Genomic DNA, 23,212 nt, shown 5'->3' on the forward strand with positions numbered 1-23,212 from the left:
CTGTAGCCCTCGCCCAGGGCCAGCTCCATTAGCAAAAGCAGCCAGGGAGTGGGAATTGCTGTTGCCTGCATGGAGGAATTAATCTTCCAGACCTTGCAGTGGATATCAAGCCTTGGAGACAGTGGCTTATCTACAGCCCTGTCTGCATCCTGTCCACAGCACCTTCCACCTGGAACTCGTCCCTGCTGGTGCACACTCACAGCCTGATGATGTGCTGGCTGTCAAAGCTGCCCCCTCAGCTCCCACCATTAGGTTCTAGAGTGAACATGCAGCAGAGGGGACAGAACAGCCGGCTCCCAGCAGCACGGTGAGACTGTGCCAACAGCCCACAAGGACGGGGAGCCTTGCTCAGGGCTGTCAGATTCTCGCTCAAGAAACTCAGAGAACTGGAAAGAAGCCTTCACCGCCTTCATAGCCAGGAGCTCCCACACTCCACCTCCCTCTTCGGTCTCTTGCTGGCCATGCCTCTCCCTGGGGGGCTGTGTCCTCACAATCTCCACAGACCCCCGTTGGAACCTGGCTGTTAGGATGGGCACCTCCATCTGGAGGGCTGGGAATGTGCTGTTCTGTCCCTTCCAGTAGGTGTTGACTCTGAAACCTAATGGTGGGGCAAGAGCCTGTCCGGCAGGCAGAGCAGAATCCAGCCCTCTGCCTTCTGCCTCTTTCCTCCCATCAATGCAGCCCTGCATGCTCTGCCCCAGCCACCAGTGCCACAGTCAGAACAAAACCTTCCAGAGTGAGCATCTCCCTCACCAGATTTGCTCTGCTCCCTGATGAAGGGCTCAGTCACTAACTCCTGGGCTCCTGTCAGGGACACCTGAGTGTTTATGGGTTGATAACCTTATCACAGACACATCCCTAATTAAGCTTGTTAGCTCTTTATGATAAACAACATATGTGCTGGGGCCAGCGTGCTCCTCAGGCCCTTGTGCTCTCTGGCAGCCACACAGCTCATGGGGCTGTGCAGGCAGAGAACAAGCGGCCCTGTGTTTGTGCCTGCCTCTCCCTCCCCTTCACAAAACGGGCCTTCAAGCCTATGGCTTCACTGACCCTCCAAACCATAATATTAGTCCTGGGTTTCTCCTCTGGGCTGGGGTGAGCAGGAGGGGGCTGGGTTGAACAAAGCTGTCAAGGCTTTTCCAGTGCTACAGGATCCCCTTCCTACTCCTACAGGGTCTGGGGCAGCATAAGAGAGACCTACAGTCTGTTGAGGGCTGAAGATGAAGGGATGATAGATAACAGTGTCTCTACCCCCCCACAGGAAGAAATGACATGACAGCAGTGCAAACTGCTGTGAGTCTATAACTCCCAGGGGTTACAGAGGCTCTGTGACCCACCCCAGGATGGTTTCTTTGTCCATTATCTGGTTGGTAGCTGGAGATATCCATCCATCCATCCATCCATCCATCCATCCATCCATCCATCCACCCACCCACCCACACACCCACCCACACAGGTATAGCAGGGTGCTAGCAGGGTACCCTGGCATGACTCACCCAGGCATGCACCTCACCATCTATCCTTGTCTTCATCCCTCCTGCCCTCCTATCTATCCACCAGACATCAACCCTTGCCTTCAATCCTTCTTCTACCCTATCAACCCACCTCACCATCCACCCTTGCCTTCATTCCTCCCTGCTCTGCTCTCCCTGAGTGCTCATCACCTGCCTCCCCCCCCAGTGCTCATTAATTACCAGCCTACGTCTTTGGGGCCAGACCTGTTAATGGGGTGCAGGGAGAGCACCGCTCACTCCCCCTCCTCACACTGAGCGTTCCTTATCTCCGAGATCCCACCTTGCTGGCGGAGGAGTGAGGCAGGACGCCGCTTCCCTGGGGAATGGCAAGCCAAGCGATAACGAAATCGCAGCGCGAGGAGAAATTACCTTGCCTGAATTTTAAAAACTTCTCGCTGAGGTTGCCGTGGTAACTGAAAGGTGCATCACGTTGCTCTGACAACCCCGAAACAGCCAGGTTTTTGCCTGGCGGGCTCCAAAGAGGCAGGTTTTGGGGAGGGAGGAGCCCAGTGTGGTGGGGAGCAGGGATGTTCAGCCTCGAGCACCTAAGACAGAAATGTCTCCCTCCCCATAACCACCAGCTGCATCACTACCCCACCTCAATTTCCAACCTTTTGCCATCCATCTCTACCCGGAAACAATGGAGGAAGAGGACTGAGGAACTCCAAGCCCTGCCATGCAGTCCTTTGGGAAGGTGGCAGGGTGGTGGGATGGGCTCCAGGTTGGTCCACTCTGCTGTGGGCATCCCTGGCACTGCAGGAGTTGCTGGGAGCCCCAGCAGGAACCCTGAAGACCTCTCTGCATCCTGTTTGGGGCATGGGTTGTGCACCCAGCATTGCTTTGGGCCCCAAGACCCCAGGCGAGTGCAAGCGGCATTGTCCCAGCCCATGTAAATCACTCTGCCACGGAAATAGCCCCAGTGGGGTTGAAAAATAGCAGGTGACTCAAGCAGAGCAAAGAGTCCAAAATAGCCCCTCCGGAGCACTCCTAAAATTAGCCTCCCTCCCGGGAGGTCCGAAGTGCCGTGTCCTTGCCAGGGCACAGCCGCAGTGCTGAGCCTGCCTGGCTGCTGCCACCACGGCCACTTCCCTCTAGGGTGAGGGGTGCAGGGCTCCCTTTGCTGCTCCTATCCCTCCCGAATCTCCTGAAAACCCACCCCTGGGTGTGACTGAGCCGTGCATCTCTGAGTCTTTGTCAGGTCTATGCGGCTCCTGTGGCTGCAGGCTGTTTCTCGGGAGATGCCCCATGCAACACTCGCACACACCCAGCAAGATGCAGGCACCAAAAAACACAGCCTTGGAAGCTGTGAGCTAGCAGGGTACCAAGGGCTTGCCCCCCATCCTTCGCTCGGATTTCAGGCAGCAGATCAGGTGTTTTCCAGCGACAGACACTCGGGTTTCCCCGCACCAGCTCGCCCACCTCGCTGTTCCACCATGGCAGGGAGCACCAGCTTGCCGCTCCCACCCGCTGCCGGTGCTGGGAGGCTTGGGGAGCCTGGGGGGACACATGGAGGGATCCCGGGAGCAGCATCCGCTCTGCTGGCATGGCCGGGAGTGCTCCCCATGCCGGGCCATCGCTCCTGCGCGGGGCAGCTGTACCCAGCTAATTAGAGGAAGGGATGAATAATTCCTTTTTATAATGCAACGTCGCACGGCAGATGCCGTCTGCCTCGGCGCGCCGCGCGCGGGAGCCCGCGTTATTCTGCTCTCAGCAGAGTTATTTATACACTGGGACATTTTTCAAAGCGCCGCTTTGATGGTCTTCCACCAGCTCGGAAAAAAAAGTAGTCCATCCCAAAATAACCCGAGTGAAAGTCACAGCTCTTCATTACGCAGAGCTTCAACCGGGGGGCTCAGAGAACAAAAACCCGTCACATTCCTCCCATCAAATCCACCCTTTTCAAGTGCATTTCAAATAGGTTCAAACCGCCGCGGCGGCGACTAGACGAGAGCTAATGATGCTGCGGGCACATCCCGCCGGGGAGACGGACGGGGCTGGGGGGCAGTGGATTTTAAGCAGCTTCCAGAGCCGACAGATGTTTTGGGGAGCACAGGACAGGGTCCTAGGTGGACCGCAGTGGGATATGCTAGGAAAAATGCAGTCCCTCTCTTGCCTGGTTTTTCGTGCTACAGGAAGCAGCTTCTCTCCCCAAACCAGGCTTTGGAGGAGGGGAACAAGAGCCAAATAAATTTTTCTTAGGAACTGGAGCAAAAACGGGCTAGTCTCTGTTTCTCAATTGCACCTGTGTGCACACACCCCTCAGGTCAGGTTGCTGTTAAAGAGAAAAAAAGGGCTAGAGGTCAAGAGATTTTTCTAGGTGGTGAAAACGTTTCTGATATGAAATTGTCTCCTATCCAAGCTCCCTACCGGCGGAGACGATGAGCGGCTCCCCCCTCCCCTATACCCGGCTGCTCACCCCTCTCAGCCCCCCGGGTTTTGTGGGTTTTGTGTGGCCAGGGACCTGTGGGTGCCCCAGGGGGGCTCAGGTTTTCCCCATCGCCCGGGGCTGGGCTCCGCTGCCCGGGGCTCTGCGCACCCCGGAGCCCAGCGCGCCGCGGCTCCGGCGCTGCCTGGCTGCTGATGGACGGCTCATTGCCGGAGGCAGGAAGAGCGCTGGGAAAACCATTTCTTTACCCTCCAAATCAGCCTGTTTCAGCATTTCTGCAAGGCTGGAGCATCCCCCCTGGGAGAGCCTGGCATTGGAAGATGCCCAAAGGCCCAGGACAATGTGAGCTGCCTGGACAGGGGATAAGCATGCTGGATGTAGGCACAGGTCGCAGGTCTCAGGATCCCAGCCCCCATCTGTTTTTGTTTTTTTCCAACAACAACAGAGCCCCCCACCCCCCAGGGCTGCAAATTGTGTCCACATTGCTGCAGATGGTGAGTCAATTAAAACCATCTCTTTTTTTCTGCCTCAGCAGAGAAACCTGGACCATGCAGTTCCCAAGCCAGAACCGGCCTCTTGGTCAAAAAACATCTGAGTAGCCAAGAGACAAGGGACACACCGCCCCTTCATCACCCACCCTGGTACTGTGGGGCTGGGAAGAAGAGTGTCCAGGATGACATGGCCACTGGTCTAGGGCCACAGATGTTCCATGCCAAGGGGCAGGAGGGGTGCTTGTGTGGTGAGCACCTGGAGCAGGGTGCCAACACCTTTCCCAATCCCCTTTATCTGTGCACCCTCCCCCTCAGCTGTCCTTTTCCTGCCCTTTGAGCATCCCCAACAGGCAGGCTGCTGGGCTGCCACAGCAGTACCCATGGTGTGCTGGCAGGATGCTGCACCATGGCCCTGAACATCCTCCCACCCGAGCCCCACAGCTGAAACCAGATCCAGGTGGTTGTGGGGTATTTGGGTAAAATAGGGAAAGCAGTTCCCAGGCAATTCCAAAGTATTTAGGACAGATCTAGTAGCTCAGGAGAGGATCGACCAGCATGAGGGGGAAGAGAAAGGGAAGCAGCCTTGTTAAACCCCTGTGGCAGAGCGGGGACAGGCACTAGAGAGGAGCATGAGCACACACATGGACACACAGATGCATAACCTCACACATGTCTATGCCCTCTGCCCCAGATCTCCCATGGCAGCCAACACCACCTCACCCTTCAGATGCCCTTTTGGCGTTGGGGTACAAACCCCGTGGAGCTGTGGGTGACTGGCTTTGACTGCCACTCAGCATGAGCACAGCCAAGGTGAGCCCAGATCGCAGTTCTCTCCATACTTGTCCTGCTGGGCACAAGAGGCTTTTTGGCAGGGGGAATGCAGGAAAGCCAACCCAATCCACGCAGAGTCTTGGGGCCTCTGTCAGCCCCAAACTGTGGTACAAGGATGTGTTCCTGCCTGCAAGCAGCATTTCAGTGATGATGCAGGAGAGCCAGGCAGGCCTGGGGCTGGCCATGCAGAGTGCCAAGCTCTGCCACAGGTTGCTAACTCCAGCGATTAAGGAATACTCAGGAGGAAAGCTGTTCACACTGATGATTTGGCTGGTTTCCTTGCTTCAATTAGCACACAGGATCTCCAGAGGCCTCCTGGAAAGCCAGGGCATAGCAGGCTTGGGAGTTTTTATATTAATAATGCTGAAAGCTAGCCAGAAAATCTCAAACTTTATAACTACACCTACAAGTGCCTTAGATTCTGCATATTGTAGGTGCTGGAAGGAGCTGCAGGCCTGTTGGAACCAAGGCCCTAAAAATCATCCTGCAGCTGCCCTGTGCCTGGAAGGAGCCCCTGGCTGCAGTCCTGCTCTCATACACCTACTGCTGATGGCAAAGGGCAGAGGCTCCCTTTGGATGTCCCTCCTTCCTCCCTAGGCTGAGGTCTGCTCTGGGGCTTAGTGCCTTTACTTTGCCATTGTCAGCCACAGAGAGACCTTGTGGCTGCTCAGCAATAGGGAAACCAAAGCATCGGAGTGCAGTGAAGCTCTGCCCCTCCAGGGACTGCTCTGCATCGTCTCCTGCCACTGCCCAGCTACACAAACCTCTCTCCAACATGCATGGTGTCCCTCTGCATTCCTCGTGGGACCAGCTTCAGTCCCCCAGCATTTTGACTGTGGCCCAGCACCTTTTTGGGGCATCCTGCATCATGTTCAAGCTCAGCTGCTCAGCCCCAGTGGGATTGGTGCACTGGCAGCCCTGCAACCATGCCCAAGGCAGCTCCCCCTCTTGCTCCAAGGGGGATCCTGTCTTGTCCCTGCACATTTCTGGGGCTGGCCCCATCCCAGAGCTTCTCCTCCCACCCCCACAGAGGTCTGTCCCTGGCAAGGCAGGGACACCATGTCCCTCTGAAGGCTGTGGGCCGTGGCACTTTCAGTCATGAACAGCCGCACTGCGCAGCCTAAATTGGAGGCTCCAGGGCCTGGCATGGGCTTTGGGGTGCGCCTGGGAGGGCAGGGGCTGGATGCCACCCCCCAGCTTCTCTTGTTCCCTAGGCACCCAGCAGCAGTACCTTAACCCAGGAAGGAAGGTTAACACCTAACCAGGAGGGGGTGTCTGCAAACCCAGGACCCCATTAAAGCCTTGCCCCAGGAAGGGACTCTGCTTTGGATATCCTGTTGGAGTAGTTATCCCCATTAGCAGATCCCGGTGGCCCCATGGCACGCTCCTGGCTCCCCACTGCCACTGTTCTGCAGGAGGCACCAGCTGGGGCTGGCTCAGCTCCCAGCACTGGGGCAGCACTTTGCTGCAGCAAGGAGGGAGTGACAGGAGAACACTGCTGTGCCCACTGCAGGCCCTCCCCCTGTGCCCGCAGCATCACCCCTTGTCAGGAGGATGCACTAGGACAGGGATCGATGAGCTGGGAAGAAGCTGAGCTACACAAATGCACTTTATCGATCCATCAATCCCACCTGCTGGGAAACAGACCCCCCCATTTACAGCCCAGAGCAGCAAAGCACTTTGCTGTGTTGCCAGCCGGGACACAGGGAGCGGGGGGAGGCTGCCACAGGCACACCAACCCATCTCAGTGCACCAGGCCTGCCTTCCCCACCATCACCCTGCGGGGAAGCTGGGGCACGGAGCTGGCACTTTTAGGCTGTTTCAAGCCGCCGGGCTTCCTCTGTGGAGCCGAACAGGGAATGTCACACGCCAGGGAGAGGCCCTGGAGCCCCAGCGATGCTCGGCAGCCCGGCACAGAGGAAACACTCCACGACAGACTGTCACAGCTGGGCCACGCCTGCCACCTGGTGGAATGGCCCGGCGACTCGGGGAAGGAATCCAAACCCTGCGGTCCCGGTCCTGAGGCGGGGTGGGGGCATTCCTCACCTTGGCTCACCCCAAACCAGGCACCCCTCAAAAATCAGGTAGTGGCCTGACAGTGCAATAGGGACACAAGTGCAGCTGCAGCAGCCTGCAAAGCAGGATTCACCCATTCCAAAAAGCAGCCACAGGCTGCTGGCCTTGACCCCCAAACGGGCTTTGCACCGAGTGGTAAAGTTGCTCCTGCTTCATTCTACCCCTTCCTATGCCCACTTGGACATAGTAGGAAATCTCACTGCTGGCTCAGCTTTGCGTGAGGCTGAGCAAGACCCACAGCCAACAGCATCAGCGAAGACAGAGCTCAGGGCTGAGATCTGCTCTGCTTATCTTGGCTCTTGTGAAGGGGATTGTGAACAAGGCACAGCACAGGCAGAGAACAGCAAGGCAGTAACAGGACACCTCTGGTGAACCCCATTCTCCCATCACTCAGCCTGCTGCAGCTCCCCCCACAGCATCGAGGCAGGCCAGACAGCTGAGGTGGAGCACTTGAACCTTCCCGGAGTGCCGCATGTCACCCCCCTCCCTGCCCACCAAAGGGCCAGCAGGTAACACCCCAGGTGTCTACCCCCAAGGGCAGACACTGCGGCTGCTCCTCTCCTGCCCATACAGTGGTGGCAGGAAGGGCTACAGAGAGATCTGATGCTCCAACAGCCACCATCCATGCTGGAACTGTGAGAAAGATGCTGAGAACGAGGCACAGCGCAGGGATGAAAGGAGGGAGGAGAGTAGAGCTGCATGGAACGGAGACTCCAGGATGAAGTCTCATCAAGGAAGAAGCAGAATGACAGAAAGGACAAGTAGCATTGGCAACTTAATTCTTCATTCACCCACCAAGAAACAGAAATAGGGTAAATTTTGGATGTATTTCATTTGGAAATGAGCCAAATTGGCAACTAGAATCAAAGTCTTCAAAAAGTCTATACAAAGATGTATCATACAAAATGTACAGGAAAATTCTCCAAAAAAACCCAGACAGACAATACAACAAAAGGAGAGCAGAGACAGCTTGAAAGCACAGCTAACAGGTCCTGCTGCTGCTCCAGATGGCAGGAGCAGCACCTGGGACAACATGCTAAAACACAGAATACATTACACTATATACACGACCGTACAAAGTTCAGCCATCCCCTTTGGTCTAGCCAGGAGCTCTCCAGCATGAAGTTGGGTCAGTTCAAACAATCTGCTCACGGAGGTGTTTGTTACATGCCGAGCAGGGAACAATGTCCAAGGGAATGAAATGGTCAACTCTAAACCAAAGCCAGGATACAGCCAGGTCACCAAGGCTATGGAATTTTAGAGTCAGTTCTTGCTAACAAGCAGTGCTTGGCAGGCCAGAGGGGCTGTTACTCCATCTCCGTGAAGCGAGCGAACATGGCTTTCCGCACTGCATCTTTGTAGGAATCTGCCGTGGAGACACCGTAGGAGCTGCCCTTGGCTCCCAAGCCAGCTCCTCTCATTCGTACTTGGGCCTGCAAAGGAAGAGACACACTTCAGCTCTGCAGCAAATGGCCAGACCACCACAAGGGCACCACCAATCCCATCGATCCAGCCAGCTTCTCAGGCTTCCCTGGGGATCTTCGCAGCCATAAATACCACCATGGACACCGAGAGACTGGGGTACACGTACTAATACCCCATCCTCATGCTACTCTGGCCCCGCCCCAGTTGAACAGAACAGTTCCTAATAGCACAAGATGGAGCACAGGCAAGGCCAGGAAAGGCAATGACTGGAGGGAGGGCACAGCCCTGCCACTGCTTCAGCAAATGATGGGACAAACATGAGCAGGAGCCAACACAAATAGAGGCAGCTTTGCTGTGGCTGGCAGTTTATTCCTTCAGAGCTCTTCAGCAGCAAGTGCTTCTGGTTAAACAAGAAAAAAAGGCACCAAACGTCCTCAAGGAGACATCCCTTTTTACTTACCTCAATGGGTGCTGTGATGCCCTGGCATTTTCTGCCCAAGCCTGAACCTTCCCTCCAGCCCATGGCCTGCAGCATCTTGTTCCCTATGTTACTGTTATCAAGGCCATCTTTGGTGGGCTGCTCGTAATTCCTATGGGCAGAAGAGATGAGTTAGCAAGTTACCCACACTGCTCACGGTGCACTGAGGCAGGTGCTGAGCTTTCAGGTACGTACACTGTGCCTGCATCGTAGACCTTCTTGCGCTTGGGCTCCGGGGGCTCGGGGATGCCGTACTTTTCTCGCCTCTCAGCTGCTCTGTCTCTGTACTTCATCTGAATAAAGCAACTGCAGTTAGCATGGATTTCAAGATATTTTTGTTCAGCTTTGAGCTATGAGAGTCAGATAAACACTCGCTACTACAGAATGCTGTGGATTACAGCGCACTAATGCTAACACCACCAACAGCAGAGCCCAAAGTCCTTGGAGCACCATCTGAACCAGGACTGGGGCAGGGAGAGACTTGAAGGTTTCTAGTCCCAGCCTGGCAGCCCCAAGCTAGAGCTGGAATAAGCCTTTCATGTTCAGCCATGTCTGTGGGTATGGGACACGTCTCTCCAACTAAACAGGGCAGCTCTGAACCTCGACTGGAAAAGGGGCTGGCTTACAAGGATTATCTTGAGTGACGTGTGTCAGGATAAGGAGAGCTCAACAGATCACCTGCACAGGTTTTCCATTAGGTACTCATCTGCTCATCTCAACACTGACCTCTCTCTCACGCAGCTCCAAGGCTTCAAGTTCCTGCTCAGAAAGCTTTGATCTCCTGTAGATATCCATGTTTTGCTGAAACAAGAAGAGAGATTCACTTTAACAACAAGAAATGCACAACAGCTCTTCTTAAATGAAGTAGCTGACTTTTTGGAGAGCTACAACCCACCTGCAGATTTTTGCTTTAAGAAAAACTGTTTTTATGAACAGCAACATGCTTCATGGCTCAGTGCTCATGGCACACTGAATTATGACAACCCAGTATTTTCCTCACCACATAGTGTAAGTACCTTGTGCAAGTCAGACAGCTGCTGGTGCCGAATCAGAGCATCTTTGTTTGGGAACTGCCTTCTACACAGCAGACAAGCCATCTTTTTCCAGTCAGTCAGTTTCTCCTCCTCATTCTCCATTCTCTCCAGTAAGTCCTCATCATTATCGCTGTCACCACTGTAGGCAGCCACCAGGCCACGCTGAAAAAGAGACAACATAAGGGGAGTGCAACAGTGCCACAGTTCACAGAGCACCAAGAAGGAACAAAGGCTCAGGTAAGTATCATGGGAGGAACAGCATGCTCCCATTACTAAGGATGAAATCACAGAATGTCTGAGGTTGGATGGGAGCACTGGAGGTCATCCAGTCCAAGTCCATCCCTGCTTAAGCAGGGTCCACCCCTAGCACACACTGCTCAGGACTGTGTCCTGATGACCTCTGAGCATCTCTAGGGAAGGAGACTTCACAGTCTCTCTAGGAAACCGGTTCCAGTGCTCAGTCACTCTCACAGTACTCTTTTCCTCATGCTCCCCTGGGTCTTCTAAGGGCTGGCCTTGGCACAAAGGTGCTTAGTATTTCAGCCTTCTCTGTTACAAGTGTCCCTGGTCTATTAAGTACTGGGCCCACACTTTTACAGTACTGCAACTGCAACAGTGGCTGCAAGACAGTTTCCACTAGCCAAACAATACTTCTAAGTACAAACTATGTAGAAACATCAAAATCCCAACTGAGCTCAAGCCTAAGAAGAATCACAGCTGTCCTCAGTGTATCTCAGTCACCCAGCCTCTTTCACTTGCACCATACCACTGCAATCATCACACCACTTCCTACAGATAATGCCATGGAAATTGAGGTTTGAAAGCAAGTATTGGCTAGAGCTCCTCTACCATACTCACCTTTAGTGGATTTTCATCATCCCCGTTTTTCAACACCTCTGGTAAGATCTGCTGTCGCTCAGACAGAGCACCCTGGATGAGACAAGAATGCCATGAGCATGGAGCTCTCTGTCACATGACCCCCACCACACACCACTGTCAGCACCTTCACCTTTTTCTCAAAGAGGGCAAAGCCTGCATCTGCAGCTGCTGACTCCTTCCGCTCCTCCTCCCTGGTACTCAGTGGCTGGAAGCTATTCTTGAAGTTCTCTTTCTGCTTGTTCAAACTCTTTGCCCAGCGCTCCATGTCTTTAGCAATCTGAAATGCAGAGTGGTTTGCTCACACAGCTCCTCTCAAAGCTATCAATCTCTTATGACATCCATTCAATCTCACATGCAGTTTCAGAACAAGTCAACCCACTACCTTTTATTTTTAAACCACAGGACACTGGATGTAGTGCAGCTGTTTCCCTGTATACAGTGTTCAAAGATAACATAGCTTGCTGCTTTTACTTGTACAAACCCTTCTTATCAAGCTAATCCTCTAAGTGACGGCTCAGTTATACTCCCACTGATCCTGGCAGGATTCCATAAGCACTCCTCCTATGCAGAGCTTATTTCTGCATTGAAGCCTTGCCAACTCCACCTCTCCTCAGCCCCCCACAGTGCCTGCAAATTGAAGGCATGCACCCCACTGAATAACCTAGGATTTCCTTTGTCATGAAAAAGGAGCAATATTATCCCATCCCACAGAGAAGACTTTCTCCCAGTTAGGACCTCATTCTGTCTTTTACCTGTTGAGCTGTTTTACTTTTAGGCTTCTCTTTTTTCTCTTTCACTTCTTTGGTGGTGGTTGTGGTAGCTGTCTGTTGGTACGTGGCACCTTCTGCAGCAGGCACGTAGGTCTCCTTTTCGCCATCCCAGTACAGGTACTGCTGGGTTAAGGCATTGTAGTAATACTGCCAGAGGGAAGGAGAGGCAGACAGTTAAACACTTCAAACAAGCTCCATGTCCACGGGAGAACCCAAGCAAGCTGATTCACACTACTGCAACACACGGGAAGGCATTTTGTAGAGTCCAAACAAGTTTTGCAGACTCCAGAGGAGTCTAAAGGCAGGAAGTGGCTGAAGCCTCTGTCCCCAAACACAGGTGGTTCTGCCCAACAGCACTATGGAGAATCTTTTGCTTCTCCCAAGAGATGACCCACCAGAGCCCAGAGCTGGGTGCACTTTGCTGGGCACTCCGCAACGAAATAGCTCAGTTACAGTGGCTGTGACAAGTGCTAATCCTATATGGGCCAAACGTGGAGGAAAATTAAGAAGGAGAGAAAAATGCAGGGGTGTACCAGAGGGAAATCAAGTCCCAGCCCTACACACACTGCTGAGTTATCTGCAACATTTGGTATGTTGTGCACTTCAAATGTCACTCGTATGATGAGATAAGGAACTAATGGACCTTAACAGTTAAGACATGTGGGAAGAACTTGTGTTTACCTGGGAATTAGGATCATAGTAGAGCCCTGTTATAGGATCATAATAATATCCTGAAGATTCATCATATTGGTAGGTGGAAGTATCAGGGACAGCTGTAAAAAAATTAAAGTGTGGGACATGGTCGTTCCAGATGAATTCAGACAGGTATCTTTCTACATTTCAGGTAAAACTGGGAGATTATAACAGCCACGACAGCAGATATGTCTGTAAAGGGCTCTTAATCCCCTGTGCAGCCAACGCTCTCCAGGGGCAGCTTCACCATGACACGGTGATGGAGCACTTGGCCAAAGCTGAGTTTTATTGCTACAGTGACAGAAACCTGTCCCCAAGAGCAGCTCCCCAGCACTTACCGTACTTGGTTCCGGGCACTACGCCAGTTGGAGGAGCCGCCTGTGCCTGAGTGCTAGTGGTAGGTGGTGCTGATTGTGTCTGAAAAAAACCCAAACCACAAACCTCAATTAGAAAATCTGTCACCAAGAAAACAAGGACAGCGAGCCAAGGCGTGAGCAGCGCACCCTACGCGTACGACAGCTAACTCCTTCTCACCAGCATGTGTGGCACTCACCTTTAGCAAAGAACAAAATCATCCCAGAGAAGAAATGGCAGGTGACTTACGACCACAAGCACTGTGACTAACCCACGGACACTTAGAAGCTTTGCTGTATCACCCACTTTAAAAAGCAAAGGCTACAGCTAAAGCCACATATCCCAGTCTTTGAAAGCAAGGACTCATCAGTGCTGTAATTACCGGAGAGTCAGGTGAGTTTGTCTGCTGATTATACAGCTGAGGACTCTGGGACACAACTGCAGCTGTCGTCGTAGTGACCGGAGCTCCTGCCAAAAGACAGCAGCAATGCCTAAGTGAACTAATTTGTAAAACAGTGCTGCAAGCTAGTGCTAAAATTACTTTGTTTATAGTTTCAGCTACTAATTCCAGCTCCAGCAGCCAAACAAGGCAATAAACGTTCAAAAGGAGATAAATACACAGTGGTATCTTCTACCCAGACAAGGAATAGTTTCCTTTTCAGGAGGAAATATTCCGCTCCCAAAGTCAGCAATTCCTGGCCTCTACAGTGATGAACATTTGCTAGAGCTGCTTACACCACTATCATAAGTTCAAGGCCTTTGTCAGTAGTCTGAAACAGAGGCTTCCCGCTCATCTTACATGAGAGGTTCCACATCTGTTACAGGTCTCTAGTAATGCATCCTCATTCAGACATCCTGAGAGCAAAATGAGCCAAGCACAGCAAAATAACATAAAGGCTGAGGCAAAATACTACTGCAAAATTATCATTACAAACATCTGCTTCTAAGATGCTGGAAGCTCTACCTGATATGGTAGCTGTGTCTGTGTCCAACAATCCTCCTTGATTTTGGTAGTACTGCTGATAATCCTGGGAATACTGTAAAGGGAAATGCAGGACAACACAAGATGAGTAATCTGCATACCCAAATTAAGACAACCTACTGGTTAGAGAATCACCTCTACTACTAACCTGAGCATACTGTGAGTATCCATCCTGTCCTGACTGAAGATAGCTGTAGTCAAGGGTGCTGCCCTCTCCAGTCTGTGGCTGAAATTCAAGGTGTTTTATGTCAGGGACAGGTAAACAACTTTATCAAATAATTTCATGAACCCCACTGCCTAGGCTCCAAACTGATGTGTCAGTTTGACCAGATGTGTCAGGGCTGGATCTGCCAATGAACAGTTCAACCAAGCACATGGCCAGCAGGGCAATTACACAGTCTGCATTTTAATTTTCAGGAAAGCAGGACTATGAGTAACAGTCTCCAAACCGTACCTGAGTGGACGACCACTGAGCTGCAGCAATGGCTGTACTTGCCACAGAGAAGGCGCTGACTCTGTTACCATCTGGGAGAAGCAAGTCTCTGCAATCACAAAAATCAGGCACTTGAGTAAGTATTGCTATTTACTGAAGTGTCTCCCTATGCAAGGAGGTGGAGTCTGTCCTCACACATGGATTTCTTGGCAGTTACAAAACATTTGGAATGTAATGAATGAGCCAAAACACTGCTTGGCAAGTAAAGCAATTTCAGGTTCATTGTTGTAGAGTCAGTGACAAGTCAGGAGGTCTCCAAGGAAACAAATGTGCTGTGCACACAAGCAGCTACGGTGTTATCTTCAGAGGACTGGAAACAGGGGTGAGGGGAACACTGCTTTCACTCTCCTTGTATGCAGTGAAGAGCAGGATGCATGCAACACAAGTGACTTATGGGAAGCAAAACTCTGGAGTTAGAATAAGCTTAATAAAAGCCTGGGTGACAAGAAGAAAACATCCAAAATAAAGGAAAGGGGTGGGTAGATGAATTTAAAAAAAAATGTAAAAACCAAAAATTAAATTGACTGCTATCACAACTCACTTTCTGGCACTCTTTGCAAAGTCAACACCAATTGTTTTGCCATCAATTTTTAACGGTGGCTGAAGACTTTGTAAAATCTGTAGCAGTTGAGAAGCATCCTATAATAAAAAATACTCATTATTATGAAAGGCAATTTACTGAGGGGGATTCAGAAGTCCCCCAAACTCCATCTTTTCACACAGAGCCGCTGAAAAGAGCTGAAGATGTAAAACCACCTCCATCTCCTCATATTACACGCATGCAGAAGAGCACAGTGAGACCCGTAACAGCTCATGTAAAAATACTGAGCATTTCCCTGAGTCACTAAGTATTATATGTTCCAAAATCTTAGCTTTATCAAGACATAAATTACTCTAAATGGGACATTAGCAAAAACTGAGATTAGGCATGTTTTAATCCAAACACCTGCTTTTCTCCAACTAAGGTAGATCACACTGATCCAAACAGATCACATTGCTGCTTGAGTTTGATGTACAAACTCAATGAACCATTCAGGTTGGAAAGGACCTTCAAAATCATGGAGTCCAATGGTTAACCCAGCATTGCCAAGTCCACCACTACATCACATCCCTCAGTATCACATACACATCCAACAGATTCAGTGCCCTTCAGAGACCCCATAGCAGTATATGGCCTCTCTGAAATTTAGGAGGCTTTTCTTGTACCTCTACAATTTCCTGTACTTCATTTTATGACTGCTGCCTGTTGTCCTATCCTTATGTACTCTTGAGAATTTTCTGCTGTCCTTACACCCTCCCACTGGATGCTGCTGAGAAGAGCAACATTTGCCTCCTCTCAAGGTGGAAGAAGCCTAATTCTATGCACCTGTTCCCACACTGTATGCCCCAGATCTTAGAATCTGTGAACAAAGTACAATCCCACACCAGTACTTCTGCAATCCAAGCATGGAGCTAGGCTGCAATCCAGAACAGAACTCTGCTACAAAAATAGCTTTTCAATGTGTTCCAAACATCCCACCACCTTTCAAACTGCAGCTAGGTATTATCAGCATTGACACACTGTGTCCATCAACACTCCTTGAAGGGGGCAGTCCTTCAGACAGCTCAGGGCTCTAAATGCTGCAGGGAGAGGAGGAGGTTAACTAGCTGTTTCTCTCTGGAACACCAGTAAGGTCCTCACCATGGCAGAAGACAGCTGCACAAACGCAAAGCCTCTGTTCTGTTGAGTCTGCTTGTCTTTGATAAGACGAATATTATTGACTGCCAGAGATGCATATGGAGACAGGGCAGTCATGATGGATTCCACTACTGTGTGAGGAGCAATGTTTCGAAGAATGATAGCTGAGAAGAAAAAGTATGACATCAGCAGTGCACACCATAGCTTTGCAGAGTACTTCAAGTCCTTCAGCTGGCAGGCTGAGGTATGGAAAGGATTTTTAGTGAATGTATTTACATTTCACATTCTAGAGTAAGTCAAACATCACTTACTATCACAGTAATAATCCACAGACTGAACGGCTTCTGCTGCTCCAGGTGGTACCTCCTGTTCTGAATCTTTGTATGAAGAGAAAATATTTCAGTCAGGACATGGCTCATTCACTTTAAGCTTAGTATTTCATAAGCCAGTCTAGAACCTATACAGAACTCTGGTTTCTACATAGGCCAGAAAGTTTCCCACAAAACTGAAAATTGAAGAGATCACAGCAACGTACCGAATTTGTCAGCTCCACAGCGGAAGCATTTTAGCCTCCTTCTGAAGTTGTAAAGGCAGCACTGTGACAAACAAGAGAAGCCTAGTAAGAACTTGAGTAATTTTAATAATGTTGCATTTGCTGTACACTAACAAAACCCACAGACCTTCACACAAAGTAACACAACAAAGCTAAACCCACCAGAATAATCCAGAACATCAAAAGCCACCCTTATTTATACCATAGCTACTTTTCAGAACATCCCAGCTGCTTTCTCCCTAGTCATCCCAAATCAGTTACTTTAACTGCGTAGTCTTTAGCTTACAATCCCAGGCACAGTCACTACTATAAAAAGCAAGTGTTAAAAGGGAATACATGCTGGGGAGTAATTTAACTTTATAGGGAGCAGGATTGATTCAAGTGTCACTTTCTTTAAACCAAGGAGCAAGCAGAGAGCTCTAGAGCAGGACAAACTTTCCCACAGAAACATGTACCTTGTTGCAGAGCCAGTCCTCAAATTTAGGCCTTGGGTTGCTGTAGTGCATTGCAATCTGCTTCCCTTGAATCACCAGCTTTTTCTGCAAAAAAAGTGGTTTCAATTATTCCTGTATCAAGACACACATGTCCATTTTCCCATGGCAGAGCACCCTTCGGAGGAATCAGTGCTCCTGAATTAAATGGACAACATATGGGGAGGATGTGGAGGACAACCACCGCCACCTACACCCTGCCCATCCAATCCTGCAGAGAGGAGGACCAGGGCAGTAAGAGAATGGGATGTGGAGCAAAGATAAACAGAATCAGGGAGTGTAGAAAAAGCTGCCAAACACTAAACGCTGACATGGAACCAGAAAGTGTCTCGAAGGAGACAGAGTCCTAATCTGCTGCATTCAGGTTAACACATTTTTAGGAGTCTCTTTGCCCCCACATTTCTATTCACTTCTGGTATTGCACTGAGCAACTTTTAAAACACGTCCTTAGGTGACTGCTTCACTTCGTCCCCTACTCCAAAAACCCCAGACCTTTTAACCACATTTGGATTTACTTTTTCAAGCATATTTCAGAAGTGTCCCCTTGAAAATACAGTAATTCCTCCCAAAGGGACCCTGCTTAGACTTCTTGAAGGCTGGATTACAAGTGCCATCAACCAAAACATAACTCAAGAGTGGTTTCATTTGACTACTGCATCAGTTTCAATTGGAAGCCTGCACAAGAGGTTTGTGTTCTTCATTCAGGCAAGAGCTCTCCAAAATGAGTAACTAGATTGCATGTGAAGCTTCTCCAGGGGTAGGAAAAGTTCATAATGCTTTCAGCATGTCCTCTCACTCTGACTTCAGAGGAGTTAGGAATTTACAGTTATTAAGAAGCCTTGGCTGTGAGCCTCACGCTTTGCCAAGCGCGGCTATGCAGAATGGGCTTTCAAAATACAGCTATCAACTTATTTTGGTTAAACAGGTGGAAGCACATGTGAGAAAGTGCATATTAGAGGCCACACCCCAGACACTGCAATGGCAGAATCACTTTTATAGCAGGCTGGCTTTCTGCAGAGGTACCAGTGTCAGGACCAGTGGCTTTTCTGATAACAGGGTCTGACACAGATCTAGCATGTTGCACATTCTGCACAACTGAATAGGGCAAAGCCATTGCTCCTACCGGCAGGAGGGAGGGTTGGAGGGCCCAGCACTCACTGGATGTGCACACATAGAAACAAGGCTGCTGGCATAGTTGCAATACATCATTGTGTCATCTAACAGTCAGTAGCCCAGCTGCTGGGGACAGGCTATGTTTTCCCTACTACTAAGGTGGCTGGTTACTGGAGTGAATTTGTGTGTATTTCAATAAATTACGCATCAGTACAGCTTTGTATATATTAAAAAGAAAATCAATTTCTGAAAATACACTCAGCATTAATTTCTTGGTATTAATCTTTCCCCTGTAGCCACATGCCCTACTGAGCAGCATGTCAGAAAAACAGAACTTGAAAGCTGCTTTCTGGCTGGGGAATTCAACCATAGTGTGGGACATAGGAAACACTATTCCAGCACAAGGCTTATGACAACTTCCATCTGCTGGAATTGCCATGAATCCCATTATGGTGCCATTTCTTTATTATAACACGGAGCAAAAAAATAGTCATAATGCTGTTGTAGGACTAGCGCATCAAATATTCAGGTGCAAGAAAAAATGGTTATTTGACAGACTTTGCCTACTTCAAGAGTATTTTTAGGTTCTGCTGTTAAAATAGGTTATGAATACTAAAGCAGCAAAAGCACGTGAAAACTTTCTGCAGTGCTACAGGAACCAACCAGAGGATTCTTACTGCATTTTGGCTCCTTATCAAGTCATAGTAACAAAAAACCCAAAATATAGAGCATAACAGATGTGAGATCTCACCTTCTGCCTAATTTAGTTGAAATGAATATGCTTTTTCCTCTGGAAGAGCCAGTTCTTCCCCCTCTTTAACTGGGGTAACAAATTATTGCCAAGAACTGACACTTCTCTTTCAGGGTTAATACCAATGTAACACAAATGTAGTGCTTTCTCTGACAACAGAGAAGGAAACATCAAGTGGAAATAAGCTAGAATTTTCTAACAACTACTTGCCAAATCTTCATAATTAAATTGAAACCAAGTCATTTAAAACAACAGCACCTTTTACCAAAGTAGAGCCTTTTCTCCTAGTTTTATCTTGTATTTTACAAGTTTTAATATATACAAAGCCTTTATTCTTTAAATCACTGTTACGGAACAAACCACTCCTTCCACCTCTATTTTTTCCTTTTTTTTTTTTTTTTTTTTTTTTTTTTTGTTAAACTGTACAGACTTTTTCCATTTTCAGGAATATCTAGACTTGGTGAGTGAAGCAACCTGATTGGCTTCCATCCAGCTGGTAGCATCTTGAAAGTGATAAAACTCCACGAAGGCGAAACCACGGCTTACACCTAGAGACAGCATTCAGATATAGACGGGATACTTGTGTTAGTCAGTTCCTTTAAAACAGGCGAATCTCTCTCCAACTGCTTCATTACTTCATGACAAAGCAGCTTTACAAATGCGACGTCAACTGCTGGGATCTGCTCGTTATTTTGCCATGGCAAGGAACCAAGCTGCCTTAACTGGCTACATTTCACTCCATTTAAATCCATGTTTAAGGGTACCATGCAACAGACTACATACTATTAAGTGGGTTTATACTATCATTACTTACCAATACCTGTTAACAAAACCCCCTGTAGACAGACTTCTTTTTAAACATGTTGACCAGCTATCTAAGTCTTCCAAAAAGCCACATTCCTTAGCCATGGCAAACCTTTTTTTATATATTTTTTTTTTATTGCATGTGCTTGCAGTTTGGGGACAATTCTGGATACTCTTTTGGGCTGGGGAAGAGGAAAGTGATGTCAAAAATTGGATTAAGAGCTCTCACCTGTCTTTCTTTTCATCAGCCTCACGTCTGCAGGCTGAGGACCTTCAAAGGACTCAATAAGCTCACGAATCTGCAAATTTTGATACAACGGTTAAAATTTTCATAACTTGGCAGACAGATGTCACAGAAACAACCCACTTTGCAGTACCATGCAAGAGATACACAAAACAACATTTTTAACACTATCTCAGAGACAAAGAAAAGATTTAATGAAAACCCAACAGGGGACTGATGAGCATTAAAGTCCACATAATCTTTCGCTACATGCTAAAACCAACTGTAATCCTCACTCAGGACACTGAATCATCCAGAATCTGAATCCCTACAATCCCTATGATCTGAGATTATTTGGACAGTATTTGGCAAAGACTGTGCATGATACTAAGTTTTAAAAAGAACACTGTTGGTATCCCTCTCCCTGCATGTCTAAGTACCCTTTGCTCCTAGCAATGAAAAACAAGAAGCCTGCACTGCAAGGCTCCATGATAAATGTATTCCTAAGCCTCATGCTAAAGATCTCATCCTGTAACTGATCCCCATCAATTTTTCAGAATGAATTCGCAAAGAACATGACATCAAAGAAAAAGCTAAAGAAACATTAGTTCTTCAGCTGTTAACAAAGCTGCTGCAGCACAGGCAACCTCAGTCACTGTGCAGAAGCATGGAGGAAAAACAAACACTAACAAATTTTTTTATTCTAGAACAGAAGACACTGAGGGCTCCTTCTAGAGCTGAAGGTTTTTCAGCAGCTTTCACAGAATTCAAACTACATTACATGCAACAGGGCTGCTCAGTAGAATCAAAACTTCTCTAAAGCTGCCCATTTATATGCTGACTGGAAATAATACCAGATACATAAGTGAATTTCTCTTATGAAAAATGTAGAAAAAGAAAATTGTGTACACAACCAGAAGTAATGGTAACTTAAGAATGCAACTCTACATTCCAAGATGCACTGTCTACACTCTGAGTCCAGAATTAAACACTCACATAAATTATGCTACAGTTACTGCACAACTGTAGAGCTACAACATCAGTATTTCAGAAATAAGAACTATTCTAAACTGTTCTGTGTAACGTCTGACTGGGCTGTCTCCTCTGTATGCAGGAACCTACACTTGATTTCGCACACTCATGAAAATATTAGAGCAGTATATGGTGACTAGGAACCCACAGTATCTGGAGAGTAACAAGTAATCAATGAAAAAGCAAAGAAAAAAATCTCCATTGTAGAAATGGTGCAAATGTATTCTCTGTGCTAGCAATTAAGGCGTATACACAGGCAGAGGCGGAGTCTTGACTGAAAACAAACTGGGATAGCTCAGCTTTTATCCCTCAAATAAGAGTTGTCGGCTTATTGCAAAATAACCCCACAAGAAAAAAGAAAACTAAAAAATACCATAAATAAGAAAACCTTAAAGCTTTAACATCTTTTTACTAAACAAATCAGGCAAGCAAGCACCAGGCTCGCGAGTACTTGCTCCGTCAGTTCGGCAGCAGCCATTTTGACTCCCACAGCTGCGCCCACACAAAGCAGCTTTGTGCGGGGCTGTGCCCGGCCAAGGAGCTCGGTGACTGTGTGTGACCCCATCAGTCACAAGTTCTGGCCTCGATAAAGACCAGAAAAACTAGTGAGTGCCACCTCTTTGTCTCTGTTCCCCTGCCCCCTCCCTGCAGTGGGGGGAAGCAGCAAACAAAAAACAAATGCCTCTCCGCTCCCATACAGAAATGCAGCAAAGAGCAGATAGCCTAAAATCCACTCTTAGGGAAAGAATCCGAACATGCGTGAAAAAATGAGTATTCACGGCTTGTTCCGTTTGAAAAGGACCGATTAACATTGAACTGACCTCTATTACTTAACACTGGGAGTTTAAATGCTTTCAGGACTCAAAATGGCAGCGCGACAGCGCTGGAGAGGGGCCACCATGATGCAGCGCTCAACAAAATGGCAGCAGCCGCTCCGGCACGGCCCTGCCCGGAGGCAAGGCAGGAATAGCCCTGACCGTCTACTCACATCGTTCTCCGTAACTGTGATGGGAAGCCCACGCAACATGATGGTCTTGCTTTCTTTTTCATCGTTAATATCGTTCCTGTAGTCATGCTCGCCGTAGTCGCCATCGGAATGGTACCCGTCCTCTGATTTGTCGCTGTTCCTGCGCTCCCGCTCCCTCTGGAAGCCAGCGCCCAGGATTAGCCACCGCGATTCCCTGCAGCGCGTCCCCACAGTGCCACACGAACGGACGGCGACTCGGGCGCCAGCCGCCTGCCCGGGGCTGGTCCCCATGGCCCCGGGCAGCGCTCCGGGATCAAACCCGCTCCCGGTGCCCTCCGCCCCGCAGACCCCGCGGTGCCGGCCCCCCGACCCCGCTCACCTCGGGGCTATCGTAATCGCGGCTGTCGTAGTCTCTATCATAGTCTCGGCTATCCCGACTGTCGTAGTCTCGGCAATCCCGACTATCGTAGTCCCGGCAATCGTAGTCTCGGCTGTCCCGGCTGTCGTAGTCGCGGCAATCTCGGCTATCGTAGTCTCGGCAATCGCGGCTGTCGCGACTGTCGTAGTCTCGGCAGACTCGGCTGTCTCGGCTGTCGTAGTCCCGACTGTCGTAGTCGCGGCAGTCTCGGCTATCGCGGCTATCGTAGTCTCGGCTGTCGTAGTCTCGGCTATCGTAGTCGCGATAGTCATCATAGCGGTCACCGCGGCGCTCCTCACTAGACCTCTTGTAGTCATCCCTCCGGCGGCTGCGGGACTCCCGCTCGTCGCGGTCCTCCCTCTCCACGATGGAGCCGTAGCGGCCGCTGCGCTCCGTCCTGCTCACCCTGCGGGGCACAGCGGGCCGAGCTCAGAGCATGAAGCGCCCGCCGCGACCCCCACCAGTGCCCGGTCCTCCCGCCTCCCCTCACCCTCCCGCCGCCGCTCACCGCTTGTCCGAGCCCATGCCGCCGCCCAGGATCCGCAGGCACCCGGCACAGCACTATCCGGCACCACACACCAAGCACACCCGCGCAACCCCTCTCGCTGCCTGGCCACAAAATGGCGCCTAAGGGACCGCCCGTCTTCTAACCAGCAGCCACCTCGCGCTCCGACTGGAAGCTTCCAAGCGGGACGCAGGCGCAGTAGCCGTGCGGCACGCCGGGAAATGTAGTTGGAGCTGCCGCCATTAAGGCTCCTGCTTCCGGCCTCCTTCAC

At 49.7% G+C, this 23,212-nt stretch overlaps 1 protein-coding gene across 1 annotated transcript; it reads right to left on the reverse strand.

Annotated features, from left to right (window-relative positions):
• Positions 1 to 8,106: 8,106 nt before the first annotated feature.
• On the reverse strand, positions 8,107 to 23,136 carry RBM5 (RNA binding motif protein 5). Its single transcript, XM_056501493.1, has 24 exons — positions 22,945 to 23,136; positions 22,398 to 22,842; positions 22,040 to 22,195; positions 20,026 to 20,095; positions 19,467 to 19,540; positions 17,093 to 17,176; positions 16,620 to 16,680; positions 16,396 to 16,461; positions 16,088 to 16,248; positions 14,948 to 15,045; positions 14,368 to 14,455; positions 14,062 to 14,139; positions 13,896 to 13,968; positions 13,314 to 13,399; positions 12,916 to 12,994; positions 12,566 to 12,657; positions 11,867 to 12,031; positions 11,245 to 11,391; positions 11,094 to 11,165; positions 10,218 to 10,397; positions 9,928 to 10,002; positions 9,397 to 9,494; positions 9,184 to 9,313; positions 8,107 to 8,731 (listed from the first exon to the last, which is right to left on the reverse strand). Exons 1-24 carry the CDS (start codon positions 22,959 to 22,961, stop codon positions 8,606 to 8,608), a joined length of 2,721 nt encoding a protein of 906 aa, XP_056357468.1. The 5' UTR covers positions 22,962 to 23,136; the 3' UTR covers positions 8,107 to 8,605.
• Positions 23,137 to 23,212: the final 76 nt, after the last annotated feature.

This window comes from Oenanthe melanoleuca, chromosome 12 (assembly GCF_029582105.1).
Source record: "Oenanthe melanoleuca isolate GR-GAL-2019-014 chromosome 12, OMel1.0, whole genome shotgun sequence".
In the NCBI taxonomy this organism is placed as follows: Eukaryota; Metazoa; Chordata; class Aves; order Passeriformes; family Muscicapidae; genus Oenanthe; species Oenanthe melanoleuca.

Coding starts and splice junctions, on each gene's coding strand:
- RBM5 (XM_056501493.1), bottom strand. Junction 11,392..11,866: donor AAAGTAAAACAGCTCAACAG/GTAAAAGACAGA, acceptor TCTGCATTTCAG/ATTGCTAAAGACATGGAGCG. Junction 10,003..10,217: donor AGCTGTCTGACTTGCACAAG/GTACTTACACTA, acceptor TTCTTGTTTCAG/CAAAACATGGATATCTACAG.